This window comes from Camelina sativa, chromosome 3 (assembly GCF_000633955.1).
Source record: "Camelina sativa cultivar DH55 chromosome 3, Cs, whole genome shotgun sequence".
NCBI lineage: Eukaryota > Viridiplantae > Streptophyta > Magnoliopsida > Brassicales > Brassicaceae > Camelina > Camelina sativa.
In genome coordinates this window covers 12,395,053-12,413,326 of record NC_025687.1, presented here as the reverse complement: position 1 = coordinate 12,413,326, position 18,274 = coordinate 12,395,053, and the positions used below count along the sequence as shown (strand labels likewise).

The window sequence follows — 18,274 nt, the reverse complement described above, 5'->3', positions numbered from 1 at the left end:
AAGTAAAAAAATTTCCTCGCGGTTCTCTTATCAGTTATGAGTTATATTTAAAACTATAAAAACAAAATTTTGGTACTCATTTCAATAACTAATACCTATCAAGTATATATATAGCAAGGAAAATATTTATGCCCTATTGGACCAGAAAAAAACAAAAAAAATAACTAAACATGAATATTTGAAATATATATACTTGATAGGTAAATAAATAGGAAAACAATCTATGCAATATTAAACTCTCCAACGACATCCACACATTGTTAATATATATGGACAATGGTTGGCCGTTGCAAGAAAAAAAACAAAGGAAAAAAAAACTACAATTGTTGAGATGGTTTTAGAAATTTACTTAATTAATTAAGAATGGTGGAGATGCAAGCACTATTTACTTGAGTAGTATCACACGAATGGAGTGAGAGAAATATGCAATGAAGTTTGCCTCTTTCTCGAAATATCTGATTCTCTTTGCTAAATCCAATTTTGTAAAACTTTTTAACTTTTAAATTTGTAAAATAGCTAAGCAAAGTGTATACACTATAACCGCTTGTTATGTTTTAACTCCAATTGTTGGTGCGAGAATTGGCACTCCGACATACCGGTTTAAACCAAAAATAAACCGGTTATTTGATCCGGGAATTCGCCCGATTTGTGAATTGGGTCTTCGAATGAAGGCCCAATTAAATCAACAGGCCCAGTCCGGGAGCAACAGATCGGCTTCCCAAATCGCCTCATGACCGACTTGACCAAGAAAAAGAAACTTTCCTCATTTCAGTTCAAAGTATACATATTATGTAAAGTATACATATTATGTAATCTAAGAAAGCATATAAATAAAGGGGAATCTCCTTGTAATCTATCCAGCAATTAATATAAAAAGGGATTTAAGATCTATCTAACTATTGTTATTGAATAAACCCTAGCTTGTTTTCCAAAAGATCTTAAATCCCTTTTTGAGAGAGAGTTCTTGTTGAATTTGTTTCCCCTCTACAAATTCATCGAGAGAAACGTAGTTTATACACCAATTATTCGTAACGTTCGGATATAGATCATATCAACGAGCTAGTACTAAACAACCTCTCGTTTTGGCATAAGGTTTGGCCTATTCATATATAATCATGCATTTCTGCGAACGGTAAAAACTTATTTAAACACACAATTTTTCCATTAGAATCGATTGGACATAACAATAAATTAATTTTAGCAGGAAGATAAAAATCATGACCGGACTATGATTGATGAATCCCTTTTCTTCCTAAACACAACCTCCGTATCCAACCCGAAGCCGTCAACATTTCGGACATGAACCACCTCCGATCGTCGGAATAGCCTCACCAATGCCTCCACACTGTAGATCATTCGCCGAATACTTATCCGAGCGTGTGGAGAGAGCCACGTGTAAAACACATAAACCTCCTGGTCTCAGTGTCCGTTCGATTTCTCCAACGAACTTGTCCGGGTAAAGCGCATGATCGAACACGTTGGAGAATTCAAAGTCGAAAGTCTCATCATCGAACGGTTGATGATGAAAGTCTCCTTTGATCACCAACGGCGGATACGGCACCAGATCCATTCCCACCGAGTCTGTTACGCCCACACGTTTCAGGGCCTCCACTTCTTGCCCGACTCGAGCTCCGATGCAGAGACATTTAGAGTCGTTGGCTAAGAGACCTTGCCGTTTCAGATCGTGGAAGAATTTTGAGAACACTTTGATCTTACGGTCCCAGTCTCGTGTCATCCATAGTGTACGTAGCCTAGGGTTAAGCGTCTTGTTGAGCTGTCGTTGGATGTAGTAGTCGTATGATGTGTAACCGGGTCGGATCCTGATGAGTTCTTTTTCGGGTCTACGTAGTTGTACTTTAGAAAAGAAGAAGATGAGAGGCAGAGTAAGGAAGATAGATACCAAGACGTATTTCAGAATCGGCTTTGGTTGCTTCATTTCCTCGAATGGGAATTCACAAACACAAACCTCTCTCTCTCTCTTTACATGAGCAATGATAATGGAGGGAAGAGAAAGGTGTCCTAGAAGGCAAGGCAAATTGAGAATTTTTCAGCTAATGTAAACGCTACACTTGTTTAATGGTAATGATTGGTTATGTGAAGATTAAGACTTAACAAATAATCATAATGAGAGGGATTTAGTGTGTATAGGCAGCTTTTAATATTAACCGTTAATTTGCTTAATTATCATGCAGCTCAATTTCTCATTACTAGCGATTACCAAGTTGGTGTATAACTACAAAGTGGGAAAGTGATCGTTTCCGTTCTCGTCATTAATTTTCAATTATTTTTTATAAATATAATATCTTATTTAATTTTATGTTCTGAATGTTCTCCTAGATTTTTGAAATTCTTACGTAAAACCAGTTTCCTGGCCTTTGCTATACCATATAATTAATCCCACAATATAATTCTTGTTATTCAAGTTGCTCTCTATACATATATAATCTAAGGGATAGCAAAATTTTATCTACGCAATATATTCAAAAAAAAGCTTTGTAAAATATTTTCTGTTAAAGATGAATAGAACAATAATTTTCTTTAAAAAAAATACTAAAAAGGTTCAGATGTGGAGAACAAAGAAAATAAGAAAATATGTGTGTGGATAATTAATGTATAACACAAATATATATATATCTTATTATTGTTTTTTTCTAACTTTGCCTAACAATGTGACATTTGGTACTCTACTTTTGTGACACATGTTATTCTCAATAATTATAAATTCAACATTCTATTTTTTTTTTACTTTATTTTATTTGTATTTTATGTGGTGTATAGTTTGTTATTGTTGTATAGTTTGCTTTTTTATTGTTTTTCAACATTGTTACAAAAATATATATTCTTTCCATTTTTTAGTTTTAACATCTAATATATTTCATAATGAAATCATATACCATAGAACCTAAAAAAAAAATATTGATCAACCCAACTTAAAAATATAAACAAATTGAAACCAAATAAAAATAGAAAATGGTTGCATACTTTAAAGTAAAAACTGAAACCAACTAATTTATGATAGACTAATTTAAATATATAGAAGATTTTCTAATATATAAAAACTCACATTATATTCAATAATCATATATATTGTATTAAAGACACAATTCAAATTTGTATTTATTAGTAATTTATAAGTTACAGTTTAATTGTCTTTAAAACATATGTACTAAAAACATAATGGTATCATAACATAATTGCTTTATCACCCTATGATATAACAGAAAAAAAAATTTCAAAATTTAATTTATTGTTAATTATACTATTTATATTAAAATGATTAGAAATAGAGACAATATCTAGAAAATAATTAAATATATTAAATTTCACACACTTTTCTTTTCATGATTTTTGTATAAAAAACTGGTTAAATTCATAGTATAAGATATTTTTTTGTGATATCATTTTAATAAATTATTTTAAAATTGACTTATCATATATAAAACTATTTTTTTGTTAACTATTACTTTTAGATGATGACAATAAAATTAATATAAAGGACAACATAAAATTATCTATCAAAATAATTAAGTAAGATCTTACATTTTTTTTTCTAGACTACTTATCAGTTTTTTATTTTTCAAAAAAATAACATAAAATAATATAATTTATCTTAACTATTTAACGAAATATCATATATAGTTGACATTACTATAAGTCTATAAGTAATGGTCTTATTACTATAGTAATATACTGTTTAAATAATTTCAACAATATATTGTAATAAAAAAATATTTAGGAATATGTACTTTAACTTTCCTATTTTTCATGATCCTTCTATGAAATACTATATAATATATATAAATTATAAATTATAATTGAACCGTAGTACTTTGAATATTATTTTTTAAGACATATATTAACAATTACATTTGTACATTTCATATATAATTGAATAGAAACTTTATTTTATATTTCAAGTTAGTAATGCATACATAAACCACGCATCGCGTGGACTACTTTTTAGTATATATATATTTAGGCATGTAGATATGTATATAAACAAGTTTTAAGTTGAATTCATATATATTAAGGTAGACTTTTTAAGTTAGATTTAAGTACGGATGTGTTATAAAATGCCATTTAGTGCCAATACAGATGAATTGAAAATGTTATTATACTTGCAACTGTTTGTTTTTGTACTAGCATAAAAAGCTGCCGAACAAATTATTGGAACTAATTGCCAACGTTGTTGGTTTAGTCGGTACCACATCACGTATGATTGACCCCTTTGACGACGGACAACTCATCGAACGTCTATGGCCTAACGAACTAAGTCAACCATTCTATAATCACTTTGAACATTCCTTTACCACTAACAACTGGATTTTAGAACCTGGTCTTACTTTGTTGTCATCGAATTATTTCGTCTACAAAAATGTGCCATTTTATGTCATTACCTCGATCCACGTTTTGATCATATCAGAATATAGATATTGTATAATTTAAATATGCATAGTGTTTGCCTTCTAAATTAAATTCCGAGGAAAAGACATTTTGGTAACGCAAATAAAAAATTGTCATAACTATGAAAATTATTATATTCGGGATACCGAACGAATTATGTTACTTTCTATTCTAAGCAGGAATGTATTAGAGCAATTGGAAAGGTTTATGGGGGTTTCTAATGTTTTCTATAGAATCTAGGGGTAAAAAGAATAATAACTTCCACTAATATAGAGCATGCACGTATAAATAAGCGCATGAAAATACACTTTCCTCTCTCGGTTATGGAAGAATCAAACATGGCTCAAGCTTCTTTTATTTGCCTTCTCCTCAGTTTTTCCATCATATTTCTTTCGAATGCAGCCGGTTAGTTATTCAACTTACGTTATACTTCCGATTTTTCTTTTTTTTTGGACAATTGGTATTTTCTAGTGTTATGAATTTGAGAAAACCTAAGTAGGTTAGACTGATTGAGTTTGTTGTGGATTGGTTTCAGACATAAGCATAGACTGTGGATCATCAAGTTCTCACGTTGACGCGGAAAACAGAACGTGGGTGGGAGACACAGACTTCGTAAACACCGGTTTGACGTCTAAATATGCACCATTAATCAAAACGGATGATTCTCTAACCACACTCCGGTATTTTCCTACGGGGGATACTAACTGTTACTCCAACATTCCGGTGGATAAAGGTGGGAAAGTGTTAGTTAGGACGAGATTCAACTACGGAGACTACAATAAAGAATCCAAGGCTCCGAGGTTCGATGTCGTTTATGATGGAAAACATAGAGATTCCGTCATCACAACGACATTCGTCGGCGGTACTCTATCGGAAGCGATATTTATTCCTGAGAGCGGGAATACCAGTGTTTGCTTTGTTCGCACGCTTTTGAACGAGCACCCTTTTGTGTCTACCATTGAAGTACGGAGGTTGGACGACTCTATGTATACCGATCTTGGTCCCAAGGAAGGTTTCATCCTCCAGCAAAGGACCGCCTACGGTGCCCAAGAATTAGTAAGGTAAACAATACATGTATAAATATGATCATAGGACTTTAATTTAGCGAGTAACATTTGTTTGATACAATATATAATTATTGGAAAACAATTATATATCTGAAAAACAAAAATCAATTATATATATATATATATGGTGCTAGTTAGAGACTAATATAACTTTTTCTTACCTTCTTGATAAGAAAAAAAAAATGAAAAAAAAAAATGAAAAAAAAAAAACCATTTGCGTGAAGTATATGGTTAATTCCTTGTTAATTTTTTTTGGATATAAGTATATGGTTAATTAGTAAGCTTACGTTTATATAGGTCTCCGTTTGATCCTTATGATAGAATGTGGCAGCCAGCAACGGTTGCGGTCACACATCTAAAAAGTTCTGCCATTTCTATCAACACAACAGGGGCTGACAATAGACCACCAGAGATTGTCCTTCGGACATCTTGGTCAAAGAAGGACATGGCTTTCTATGATATAAGCCTACCTTTTTCCGGACTAACATTTTACATTGTCATTTATTTCTCGGAACCACTGAGCCTTAGTTCCGACCAAAAGCGATCTTTTAACGTTTACTATGACAACAAGCAAGTGGGTCTAAATCTAATTGTGCCACCTTTCGGGGCAGTGATGCAAGCTTCTCTGAGGGGTGTGGTGACGAGTAGGCTTCCTTATCTGACATTTAAAGGTACACCAGACTCAAATTTGGACCCACTCATCAACGCTCTCGAGATCTATGTCATTAGCAATAGTGGAGGAAACGGGACTAATTCAACAAGCACGAGCGGTGGAAGCAGCCCTAGCGCTGGCGGTGGCGGTGGAAGCAGCCCTAGCACTGGCGGTGGTGGTAGCAGCCCAAAGACTGGCGGCGGTGGTGGCAGCCCTAGCACTGGCGGTGGTAGTGGCAGCCCTAGCACTGGCGGAGGTGGTGGAGGCAAATCCGGTAATTATTATTTATTTTTACTTTTAAAATTATGGTCTCTTTAGAAAATCAAAAATCAAAAATTATTTTTCCTTTTACATGTGCATGTGCATAAAGGGAAGTTAACTTTGGTTAATCGTGTTTTAAACAATTTTGTAGAGTGGAGAAATAAACCACATTGTCATTTTTAGTTATGATCATGTAATGATCAATTGTTATCGAATGAATAGTATTCAAATAATTTAATGATTTTCATATGAGATAACTGGTTCGAGTCTACTAATCTGTGAAAGTGTTTCTGTGTAAGAAGAAGAATCTTCAGGGAAGTCCGAAGAGGAGAAAAGCAGCAACAGCTTAGCATTACCACTTGGCATTTCATTTCCGTCGTTGTTGGTTCTTGGAGCTACTGGCTGGGGTGCCTGGAACTATTTCATCAAACCCAAACGCCACCGCGAATCAGAATGTTTGTTTATGTCCTCCTATTTTTTTTATTTTTTTATTACTTGATCAAAAAGAATTTATTTGCATTTTCTGGTATAATTTTAATTTAAAATTATTGATTGATGTATAATAAAACGTTTATTTATGGTTGCAGTACCGCTCAAACAGAATATAAATGTACAAGTGAATGTGGGAAACAATATGGGAAATGCAACAGTGAATACTGGGCAATGACGAACGACTTCTACAACATCTTGATGACTTGATCCCATCATAACCCTCCTATCCCATATATGTTTTTTTTTTTGCTTTTCTGAATTTATTGATTGTTAGACGTAATTTTTAATTTGCAAACAAATATTAAAAGGAAAATGTTATTAACTATTTTTTAGTATTTTCATCATATTGTCTCACATAACTTAGGGGATGTTCAGAAATACTATTTTTTATGTCAATTTTAAAAAATATTCTTTTATGGTTTCTATTATCAAAAATACTCATTTTTAATATATAAAATAACTAAATTCTAAACTATAAACCTCAAATATTAAACTCTACCTCCTAAAAACTATACTCTAAATATAAAATAGATAATCCAAACTTTAAAAAAAAATCTAAAATTTTATTTAACATATTGAAATTTTATTTAACCCGGTTTGCGGGTTTTAACCGGGTTTTCCGGTTTTATCCGGGTTTGTTAGTATCCGGTTTTTAAGTGATATCCGGACCGGGATAGTTTTCAGTTCGCGGTTAAACCGGTTCGATCGGCCGATCCAGTCTGGGTTTCAAAACATTGGATATTTCTTTGTAGAAATTCTTTTTGGGATCAAAACTAAAAATTCTTCTAAAACATAAATAATATTTCCCCTAAAAAGAGTGATTAAATTGACTCCAAATGGCAAATGCCTCTATAGTTTGTGTGTTTTTTTAATTAAAAAAATTTATATAAGAAAATCAGAAAAACAAAGTTTTGTTTTGTTCCACTTCTCTCTCCCAGTCGGTCGCACTGAGACGCGAAGCTAAGAACACAACACAACAACAAAATCCAAATCCTTTCTTCTAAACCAAAAACCCTAAAAACTCTCCTACCTTCTTCGTCTCTCTAGAGATGATGATGGCTTCTTCCATATCCCTAAAGCCGACGACGAGCCTTACCCTCCTATCCTCTTTCTCCACAGGCAAAGTCCTCCACTTCCGCCGCTCCCGTTTTACCCACTCACCGTCTTCGTATCGTTATCGGACTCTCGTAGCTCAATTCGGATTCAGACCAGGTTCGTTCCCTGACCCAGGTGACTCTCTCGAATTCATCAAGGACCATGCCGAGAATCTTCTCTACACGATCGCTGATGCCGCCGTTTCGTCCTCTGAAACCTTTGAATCTGTCGCTGGCACTACTAATACTACCACCAAGACCAATGATTGGTTCTCTGGTATTGCCAATTACATGGAAACTATTCTCAAGGTATTCAAAAAAGTTTTGTCTTTTTTTTTTTTCTTTAGAAAGAATGAATTTTTTATGTGCTATTTAAATTGGATTTCGAATTGAATTTTGCAGGTTTTGAAAGATGGGTTATCAACTGTAAATGTTCCTTATTCATATGGTTTCGCTATCATTCTATTGACTGTGCTTGTGAAGGCTGCTACGTTCCCATTGACGAAAAAACAGGTTTTTTTACTTTGTTTTCTTCTATGTAACTGCTACGCCAAGACACAATTGTTAGTTGTTGTTATTGAAATGGTGGATTGTTTTTTCTATATAGGTTGAATCTGCCATGGCTATGAAATCTTTGACGCCTCAGATTAAGGCTATTCAAGAACGGTATGCTGGTGATCAGGTGAGAACCATTCGACATTGTCTTTTTCCCTCATGCCTTTCTATGTCATGTTACATCCAATTTTTGAGTTGAGGGATGTAAGGAAAATGTAGGAGCAAGTGTATTGCTGCTGTTGGTTCCATCATTGTGGATATTATTTAGCTTTACTGTCCATGAATGCAGCCCTCTTATTAAAACAATGAGCTTTCTGTTTTTTTTATTTGTCTTTGCAGGAGAGAATTCAGCTTGAAACTGCCAGATTGTATAAACTTGCTGGAATAAATCCCCTTGCAGGTACAGTTTGTTGCTTCAGATTCTCATTTGTTTTTCCATTTGAGACAACTGTTTGAACATGTGATTTTTCCATTTGAGACAACACTTTTGGTTAAGCTATATTTTCATTTTATCTGTTAGGCTGCCTTCCCACACTAGCCACAATACCCGTCTGGATTGGGTTATATAGAGCCCTTTCCAATGTTGCGGATGAGGTACCTGGAACAAACTATGTTCTTTGTTTCTGTAAGTGCCTCGAGACTGTGTTATGACAAGTTATTGGATGCTTGTTTCTAACATTAAGGGGCTCTTAACGGAAGGCTTTTTCTGGATTCCTTCTCTTGCTGGTCCAACAACTGTTGCTGCAAGACAAAATGGCAGTGGAATCTCATGGTTGTTCCCTTTCATTGTAAGTATCAATCTTGAACCTCGATATTAAGTGGTGTAGATATTTCGAAAATGGAATCTAAACTGCACTCCTCCCTTTTGTTAACTCTTTTATTCACTTAAATTATTTAAGCATTTAAAACTGATTGAAGAGGACGTGAAGGGAGAGTAGTCGGACCTCATTGCTAATGTCTACAAATGTCCATTTTATTTTTCAGGAGGGAAACCCACCTCTCGGATGGCCAGATACATTGGCATATCTCGTCTTACCTCTATTGCTCGTCTTCTCTCAGTACCTCTCCATTCAGATTATGCAGTCCTCGCAGGTATAACATCTTTTGGAATATGTGATAGTCTAATTAGTTATCTCTGGCTTGACCAATAAGCTGGTTTTTGAAAAAATGTAAATTGGTGCATGTCCTCAGAAATTATTTAGTTAACTAATTCAACCAATGACGAATCCTTTTCTCAGAGTAATGATCCAGCCATGAAGAGCTCACAGGCGGTGACGAAGCTTCTTCCTCTGATGATTGGCTATTTTGCACTATCAGTTCCTTCTGGTTTAAGTCTTTATTGGTGAGCAGCAGCTACTGGTTTTGTATGTTTTTTTTCCTTGGGGTTTCAACTTCCTCTTGTCTTTCTTCTTAGCTTGAAAAGTGCTTTTGTAGGTTGACCAACAACATTTTGAGCACTGCACAGCAAGTATGGCTTCAAAAATATGGTGGTGCCAAGAATCCGGTGGAGAAGTTCACTAATTTGGTCACAAAGGAAGATAAAACTCAAAAAGTTGACAAGTCGATTTCAGAAACGCTGGTTCAGAAGTCTGTTTCAGAACTGAAATTGCCAAGAGAGAAGGGTGGTGAAAAACTGACCCCAGAAGGGCCCAAGCCTGGTGAAAGGTACTAAATGTTCTGAAATGTGTCATCATTCGTTACTAGATACTCTGTTTTTTACTGACGCGTCCATGTGATTCTCAGGTTTAGGTTGCTCAAAGAGCAAGAAGCAAAGAGACGTCGAGAAAAAGAAGAGGCGAGGCTGAAAGCTGAAGCAACTCTATCAAATCAGAATACAAACAAAGCACAAGAACAAGATGGAATATCTGATACAGCCATTTTCCCTGAAGGAGATAAGGAAAACACCAAACTTTCTGCAGTGGAAGAAACAACTGATGGCACTGTCACTGTGAATGGGAAGCCATCCATTCAAAAGGACGAGACTACAAATGGGAAATTCGGCGTTGACCATGATATAGAACAACACCATTCTCATGAAACATAGAAGAGATAAACACTCCTCATCAAGACTCTTTGTTTTTGCGTTGAAAGACCAAACACACGAAGAGGAATTGAGACTTGAATAAGACAAGAGGAACCACATAGTATTCAGCCTTTTAATCCCCTCTGCAACAGTTTGGAGTTTATATATCTCAAGAGTGGGAATATTGGCCTGTTAAGGTTTAGAATTTGTGTACAATGACACTAGGAAATGGGTTTTTGTAAGTCATAGAAACGTTGGTTCATTTGCCTTCTATTTTTTATGTATACGCAGAACTACGTTTATCTTCACTGGTTTTGCTTTAATACGAATATAAAAGAAAAATCTGAACTACATTGCAAGACATGTGCTCATCTCTAGTCATTTGTGATCAAATTGACAAGAAAAAGTTTCAATCTGCAGGGCGATGTTCTTAAATAAAAGCTTGCAAAACAAAAGGGAAACAAAGGATAATGATGTTCAAGAGTGCCGAACGCTAACAGAAAAGCAAACAAAAACACCCAAGAAGCCAAAGGGTTCTACAATGGTAACAACATATCAGTATTCAGAATTGGAGATGACATCATCGATCTTCAGAATCATCTTGACGACTTGTGTTGCAAGCAGAATCTGCTGTTGTTTCCCGATCAATGTTTCAAACACATTTTGCTCCCTCATATCGTTTGTTCCCACGTCATTGCAATCTATCCCATAGAAGGGGATATTCTCCTGTTCACCAAAAGCCATTTTTTGTTGAGTAACCAAACAAGTCAATGGAAATGGATAATAAGCTTATCAGTCACTTACCTTAATTTGCTGAGATTTAACCGCAGAGAGTGTCTCAATGGGCTGTAATCCACTGTTCTCTGCAAGAGCCATAGGGACAGAGTCCAAAGCTTCTGCAAATGCCCTAATTGCATACTGCATACAGGTAAAGTATTTATACATTAGATTTTGTGAAATTAATGATTTCACTTCAGAATCAAAGACAAAGAGGAAATATAATCTTATACCTGCTCAACACCAGGGTATTTATCAGCAGCTGCATCAACTGCAAGTGAGCATGCGATTTCAGCTGCACCACCTCCATATACAATTGATTTGTTGCGGATGAGATTCCTAGCCACACACAGAGCATCGTGGATACTACGCTTCGTTTCTTCTATCATCATTTTGTTACCTAAACCATATCCCGTAACAAATTGTTAGAACAATCAATTATACAAGCACATTAGATTCCATACATAGCTGTTATCTCTCATCAGCTATTCAAAAGTCAAAACAGAGTTGTTAATAATTATACAAGAAAAAACGAAGTACCTCCACGGATGAAAACAGTGACAGCTTTTGAGTTCGCACAGTGCTCAATATACAGCATTCGTTCCTTTGTTGTGCCAAAGGATTTTTCACGAACCACACCGGCCTGAACATATCAGGAAATGTGGAGATTCAATGGTCTGTTTAAAACATATTACACATTCCATTCATTTTACTGCAACACCTACTGAAATTAAATAATACCTTCCCTAACTTCTCTGGTGTCAACTCCTGGAATCGTGGAACAATTCTACCGCCTACATAAAGGCAAATTATCTTATCAGCTCTGCATAACCGATAAACACTAACAGTAAATGCTTTGGGTAATATAATTACCTGTGGCTATTGCAATAAGTTCTAATTCAACACCCCCGACCCATCTGACAGCAGGCAAATTCCTGTGCATCAATAGATGGTTTGCCTCATCATCGAATCCCCATTGGCAAATTACCAGTGTAGCACCAACATCCTGGAAATTTTAAAACACAAGTATAATACATAAGAAATGCATTCCGGTACTAATCATTATTGTCAAAAGCACTTCTCCAGTGGCTCACTCAACATCCAAATGACAACAAAAAATATTTACATATTAAAACCTACCTTGCACTTCTGAACCATCTCATCGAAATATTGCTGCTCCTGCTTCCGCAAAGTCTCAAACTTCTCCACTGTGTCAATGTCCACCTTATGCTTAGTCTTTGGCTTCGGTGGCTCAAAGGGGCAAGTCAAAATGGCAATGTGCGCATCTTCAATATGCTTTGGCATTTGTGGATGACTCATGTCTTTGTCAATCAAAATTCCATATATAAGCTCGGTGTCCTCCAACTTTCCCCCGACTTTCCCTTCAACTTTAATCAGATCTAAATTAACATCCCTCCTCTCTAAATCAGCAACCGCAAGAACCGCTTTAACAGCAATCTCAGCTAAGCTACGCTTGCATCGATTCACACTGTAGCAATAAGCAACAAGAAAAAGTTAGGAAAATACTCTACAACCCATAAAAAGGCAACAAATGTTGAAAAGGATTGTTACATCTTGGACGAAAGAGTTGTCATGCATGTTTGAACCAGGGGCTCAAAGTTATTAATGTCGAATTCAAACTTCTGAGCAATACGCTCCAAATGCTCAACTGCCACTCTAGAAGCCATTTCATATCCTTCAGCAATACGGATAGGATGAATTCCTCTATCTAATTGACGTTCAGCTTGCTCCAGCAGTGCACCAGCCATGACAACAACACCTGTTGTGCCATCACCAATTTCATAATCCTGACTCCGCGACAGTTCCACCATTAACTTTGCAATCTGGTTGTCAACATCCATTTGCTCCAAGATAGTTGCACCATCGTTTGCTAGAGAACAACAAAAAAAATAGCTAGGTTATAAACACGATACAGCATTAGTTAATCAAACAGAAACAAAAAAACAAACCATATGCTTCACATGAAAAAGTGGCAACTAGAATTAACAATATCCGTATCTTTGCAAAACTTATAAGTTAAATGAGCTCCATGACATAATGCGAGATTCATTAGCAAATTTCATTGAACCTCTGAAAGAAACAAGTAGAAGCTAAGCAAGCTCACAGACATAGTGAATCGATTTTCAAAAACCTAGATGGATCCATTTCTATCAAAGTACTGCATCGACAGTAGCTAACTCTATTTCAAGCATAGAAGAATGAAACAAAACAAATCCAAAAAGCAGATATGAAGAAATCTAAAAAAAAAGGGAGAAACGAACTGATAGTGATGTCTCCGTCAGGTCCCTGAAGCATTTTGTCCATTCCTTTAGGTCCAAGAGAAGAACGAAGGATCCGAGCCACGGCTTTACCAGCGGCTATATTGGCTTTCTGAGCATCGATGCCTCTAAGACGCGTCTTCTGATCTTGCTCCCTTAGTATAATGAACGGACGCCCGAACTCATCGAACGCCAGCGCCATTTTTTCGTGCTTCCCTCGATCCGATCGAACTATAGATCTTGTTTCTTTTTTCCTACTCCAGAGAGAGAGAGAGAAACAAAAAAAAGTTGAAATGGGGAAAAAAAAAACGAAGAAGAAGATTGTCTCTGGAAGATTTGAGAGGCAAATGGTTAAGAGTGTAAAACCCTAACTCGCTGTTGATGGCAGAATCGTAAATTCGTAATTGTTTCCAGGGCCTAACAATAGTTTTGGGCTTATGGCTTAAAAGCCCATATGATATAAAGTACTTAAATACTGTACAGTATATTGAGCAACTTCAAATGTTTATGTTACTACGAAAACAGTAGTAATAATCCCTAAAGAGCCAAACTAAACTATGTTAGCCGTTTAGCACTAGCTAGCTAGTCCGAACCCTAATTCTGATTTGGATAATATGATTATCAATATACATTTGTATTTGGAAATTTAAATAAACTTTAGTTTTTAAGTAGTTTAAACCCGCCCTACGGTCCAGAATATTTTGTTTGAGTTCTCTAATTCAGAAAAACAAAAAAAATACTTCAAATAAAACTAAATTTTTGTATAGTCTACATCCTCCATTACACATGTTTCCTTCAGAAAACGTAGAGGATTACTGGCTTTATTGTGTGCCTATACGGAGACTAAAACCATATGGAAATTAAGAAAAGGAAACCTCCGATAAAAAATCTTCGTGCTCTTACATCTTTTGTGTGGATATTTTAATAGACTAGGTGATGAGTAAAAGTGAGTGCTAATGAGCAGTTTCATGAGTCTTTCTATATTTGACAGTATATCAAAATTGTTATCAAGGTAAAATTGATAATTAATAATGAATATTTAGAGACAAATTCTCCAAGCCCAATCCCAAGATTTGATAAGTTGTTATCTTGATTTGATCGTCTTCATATGCACGTTTACACGTCTCTTAGTCCAACACTGTAGGTCCTATTTTCATAGTTTGGTTATTACGATTTCTATTTTTTTTTTTTGTCTTAATCACAAAAAGACAACTATATATACACATCAAACTCATTTCATCCCCAATCATCACAATCTCTAAAACCTCAAACCCTAAAATAAATTAACAAAGATCTACCAAAGAAGGAGAGAAGAGAGAAGAATGGGTCGCCAAAACGTTATCGTCGTGGTCGCCCTCGTCTTCATGGCCATCCTTGGCCTGGCAGCAGCTGCCTCTTCCCCATCTCCTACAGTGTTACATCCATCGCCGGTTCTTTCTTGTTGTTCTAAGGTGGGCATTGTTATGATAAGAAGGTTATTTTGAAAGATTATTATTTATATGTATGGAGATTGTGATGATCTTGTTGTATTTTGTCTCAGTTGTTATGAGAAACGTTATCTTTGTAATAATACCGGAAACAAAAAAACGAAAGTTTACTTTTGAATATATCGCTAAAGATATTAGTTAGGTGAAATCTTAACTATTGAATACAATCCTAATCGTCTGAAAACAAAGAATACATTCTAACCAAAATGCATGTATATGTTTCATATACAATATAAGACGGTGAAAGGCATATAATATGTTACATCCCACGAGGAGTTTTATATTTAAAGCTACCATTTTTTTCGAGTATAATCTATTCTTGTTCTAAACATGTCCCGTTTTAAATTAAATTTTGACAATCTATCGTAAATCTTGAAAAGTATATTGTATATTATACTAGTAATTTACCCAATCAAGATTTTTGTAAATATATATTATCAGGTTTTTTGAAGTTTTTTTTTGCAAAATCTAAAAACTAAAAACAAGAAAATAAATCCACGTGAAAACCATTAAATGGCCATAATCTAAAAAAAATGAAAATCTCTTTTTAAATTCCAGTTATTGTTAATATTTTTCCAAAATTCAAAATCCAAAAACTCAAATTCTAAAATCTTCATAGAGTTACAGGCCTTGAATGCAGTTTTTTTTACTATATATTTTTAGTTGTTGTTGTGCTCTCTTATCGGTTTTTTTTTGGTGAGACTATCGCGGTGGCAGCTCGAGATTTCATGGAGAACAAGGTGAACGAGGTAATTTGGTTCATTTTCTTCTATCTATAGATCTTTGTAGATGATGACTTTATGATTTTTGTAATTCTATATAGATCATTAATCGTTCATTTTGGTTCATTTTTATTTATCTATACATCTTTGTTGATGTTTTATCAGATTAGGCATAAAGAATTTTGGTGATGTTGAGATTAGGGATATATCTTTGATTTTCGTAATCTTATAGATCCTTAATCGTTCATGCATTTCCAAATGTTTTCAGGATCCTCCTGATAATAATTGGATTTTTTGGGATATTGAGGGCGTTCAAGTTCCCCAAAATCTAAAATGTAAAGACGTTTTTTCAATGCTTAGGTGTTTTCTGCATGTAAGAGGCATGCTGGGAGATCTGTACATTTTGGGAGCGGTAGGGTTCTTACCGCCTATCCGCATCACCACTCGGGTTCATAATGCCTTATGGGATGAAAACATCCCCATTTATAACATACTAGTAGTAAATGACTAATTTTATTGCATAATCAATGAATGAAAGAAAATATTATATGATTCTAAAACGTGTAAAAATTAAGGTTTAGAAAATTACATAAAAGCTTAAACATAATCATGTATTTAAACTATTTCATTTCTCATCCAAGATATGGTTTTTATTATGATATTTTTTTATTATAAAATAGTGTGTGTTTTTTCATTTTAAAGGATGAAAGAGAAATTAAATAAAATGTAAGAAAAGTGTGTAAAGTAGATGTATCAAATATCAGTTATTTATTAGTAAATGTTATAAAATATTATATTTTGTATTATATATATGATATGAGATTTTATTATAAAATAATCTGATTTTGTTTGATAAAAGAACTTAAAATATAAAAGTGGATTTAAAAATATATGTCAATTGTACCAACCTTAAAAAGAAAAATATGATTATTTGGAATTAGGAATGATATAAATTTGTTTTAAAAGAATAAAATGAAAATAAAAGATGACAAGTGTCGCTAAAAAAAGAATGTTAAATGTCGCAATGTAAGTAAAAGTTAGAAAAACCTTCTCGTATTATAGAAAATATTGTGACACAATATGTTATCTGATGAGTTTGGAACGTTAAAATATTGTGACCATCCAAAGAAAGATTGACCGCCTTTAATATTCACTTCCTTTCTTACATGCCAATTTAGAAAGAAAAAAGGTGGTCACAAATAGCGACATTGTGAATTTGCGATGTTAAAAAAACTTCAAAAGTCGTAACGATTGACTGACTACTTTACCGTCGCTATTTTGTAACATGTTTTCCAAATTAGTGACAACAAATTTTAAAATGTGGTCTCGAAACGATGGATTGTATTCATCTCCATTTTTTCAGAATTTTTACCTAACAAGTAACAACAACGTATATATCTTGGTTTTGGATATCAGCAAATTGTAATTATATTTATGTTCAGGCTTCAGATATATTAGCAATTTAGCATGGAATGTAAAAGGTGTGTGATCAGGCGCCATTTCTTGGTTGGGTTTGGGGATCTTCCACTATAGAAGAAGCTCAGCGAGGGACCCCATCAACGAGTGAAGAAAAGAGCCGTACGCGTGGTGCATACGGATTCGTATTGGTGTGTGTAACCACTTTTGGTCCTAACTCAACTAATAATAATACCTCTTTTCTTTTCCTTTATCTTTTTTCTTTCTCGATCTCTTTAGTTATGACTCTTATCTATGAAAACACCACTTCGTATTTGGGGTATTCTTATCAAGTATCAACACAATCGTAAGCTTCATTTTCATTTATTTATCATACTTGATAGAGAAAGTTCCACGATCACTAACCGTCCAGAAATTCAAAAAAATTTGAAATAGCTTTTCAACGATTTTTTTTATAGAAAATGGTAATGTAAAGTGCTAGTTAATAATATCTAAGTCATGATGATATGTAGATAAATTATGTAATTTAAAAATAAAAGAGTTTTTTAAAAAAGCATAGGAGTCCTCTTCGAATTTGACAACCTATTGCAAGATATTTAACTTTACATAATGTTGTTCTAAGTAAAGAAAATAAACACTCTCGTTCCAACCTAAAGATATAGGCCACCGCTCACAATGGTCTAACCAACACTTAAAAATCACTTCTTGGATAATATATTCCCACCATAAATCAAGACGAAATCCTCAATTTTATCTCTACAGTGGCAACAACTTTTATCTTTAAGGAGATCTCAGTCAAACAACAGTGCGCAACTTCCATGCAAAGTTTTCTTGTTTTATTTTAACATATACCGTCTTGTGTACTTTGAATCATATCAAGGAATAACCAACTTATGTTCCCATTTCACTCAAGGAGGCTTTAAAGAACAAAATCATGCCCCCAAAAAAAAAGTGAACATACGTGATTTCCTAATCGTACATTCAATTAACACACAAAATAATTGCAAAGCTACAATCTGAATCGTACCAAAATAAAGAATACATA

At 34.3% G+C, this 18,274-nt stretch overlaps 3 protein-coding genes and 1 pseudogene across 5 annotated transcripts; 2 read left to right on the top strand and 2 right to left on the bottom strand.

Annotated features, from left to right (window-relative positions):
* Window positions 1,146–2,031, bottom strand: LOC104776750 (annotated as a pseudogene).
* On the top strand, window positions 4,728–7,051 carry LOC104776749 (uncharacterized protein At1g24485-like). 3 transcript variants are annotated; one of them, XM_010500868.1, is made up of 5 exons: window positions 4,728–4,809; window positions 4,940–5,465; window positions 5,769–6,361; window positions 6,684–6,839; window positions 6,972–7,051. In XM_010500868.1, exons 1-5 carry the CDS (start codon window positions 4,728–4,730, stop codon window positions 7,049–7,051), a joined length of 1,437 nt encoding a protein of 478 aa, XP_010499170.1. The 3 variants fall into 3 exon arrangements, with proteins under 3 accessions (XP_010499170.1, XP_019099219.1, XP_010499169.1); XM_019243674.1 differs by having other exon boundaries at window positions 5,769–6,397; window positions 6,687–6,839; XM_010500867.1 differs by having other exon boundaries at window positions 5,769–6,397.
* On the top strand, window positions 7,781–10,856 carry LOC104776748 (ALBINO3-like protein 1, chloroplastic). The gene is made up of 10 exons (XM_010500866.1): window positions 7,781–8,279; window positions 8,373–8,483; window positions 8,578–8,652; window positions 8,865–8,925; window positions 9,046–9,119; window positions 9,209–9,313; window positions 9,510–9,617; window positions 9,764–9,867; window positions 9,960–10,190; window positions 10,269–10,856. The coding sequence occupies exons 1-10, from the start codon at window positions 7,926–7,928 to the stop codon at window positions 10,567–10,569; spliced, it is 1,524 nt and encodes a 507-aa protein (XP_010499168.1). The 5' UTR covers window positions 7,781–7,925; the 3' UTR covers window positions 10,570–10,856.
* LOC104757014 (T-complex protein 1 subunit epsilon) lies at window positions 10,922–13,861 on the bottom strand. The gene is made up of 9 exons (XM_010500865.2): window positions 13,608–13,861; window positions 12,898–13,216; window positions 12,466–12,814; window positions 12,199–12,331; window positions 12,067–12,119; window positions 11,866–11,968; window positions 11,559–11,725; window positions 11,353–11,466; window positions 10,922–11,274 (listed from the first exon to the last, which is right to left on the bottom strand). The coding sequence occupies exons 1-9, from the start codon at window positions 13,804–13,806 to the stop codon at window positions 11,104–11,106; spliced, it is 1,608 nt and encodes a 535-aa protein (XP_010499167.1). The 5' UTR covers window positions 13,807–13,861; the 3' UTR covers window positions 10,922–11,103.

Excerpts from the sequence above, each read along its gene's own strand:
- LOC104757014 (XM_010500865.2), bottom strand. The coding sequence starts at position 13,806 with ATGGCGCTGGCGTTCGATGAGTTCGGGCGTCCGTTCATTATACTAAGG. Across the intron at positions 13,217-13,607 it reads TGACGGAGACATCACTATCA|CAAACGATGGTGCAACTATC; the intron begins GTTCGTTTCTCC and ends GTTGTTCTCTAG. Across the intron at positions 12,332-12,465 it reads AGATGGTTCAGAAGTGCAAG|GATGTTGGTGCTACACTGGT; the intron begins GTAGGTTTTAAT and ends TAAAATTTCCAG.
- LOC104776749 (XM_010500867.1), top strand. The coding sequence starts at position 4,728 with ATGGAAGAATCAAACATGGCTCAAGCTTCTTTTATTTGCCTTCTCCTC. Across the intron at positions 5,466-5,768 it reads GGTGCCCAAGAATTAGTAAG|GTCTCCGTTTGATCCTTATG; the intron begins GTAAACAATACA and ends ACGTTTATATAG. Across the intron at positions 6,840-6,971 it reads ACGCCACCGCGAATCAGAAT|TACCGCTCAAACAGAATATA; the intron begins GTTTGTTTATGT and ends TTATGGTTGCAG.
- LOC104776748 (XM_010500866.1), top strand. The coding sequence starts at position 7,926 with ATGATGATGGCTTCTTCCATATCCCTAAAGCCGACGACGAGCCTTACC. Across the intron at positions 8,484-8,577 it reads TCCCATTGACGAAAAAACAG|GTTGAATCTGCCATGGCTAT; the intron begins GTTTTTTTACTT and ends TTTTCTATATAG. Across the intron at positions 9,314-9,509 it reads CATGGTTGTTCCCTTTCATT|GAGGGAAACCCACCTCTCGG; the intron begins GTAAGTATCAAT and ends TTTATTTTTCAG.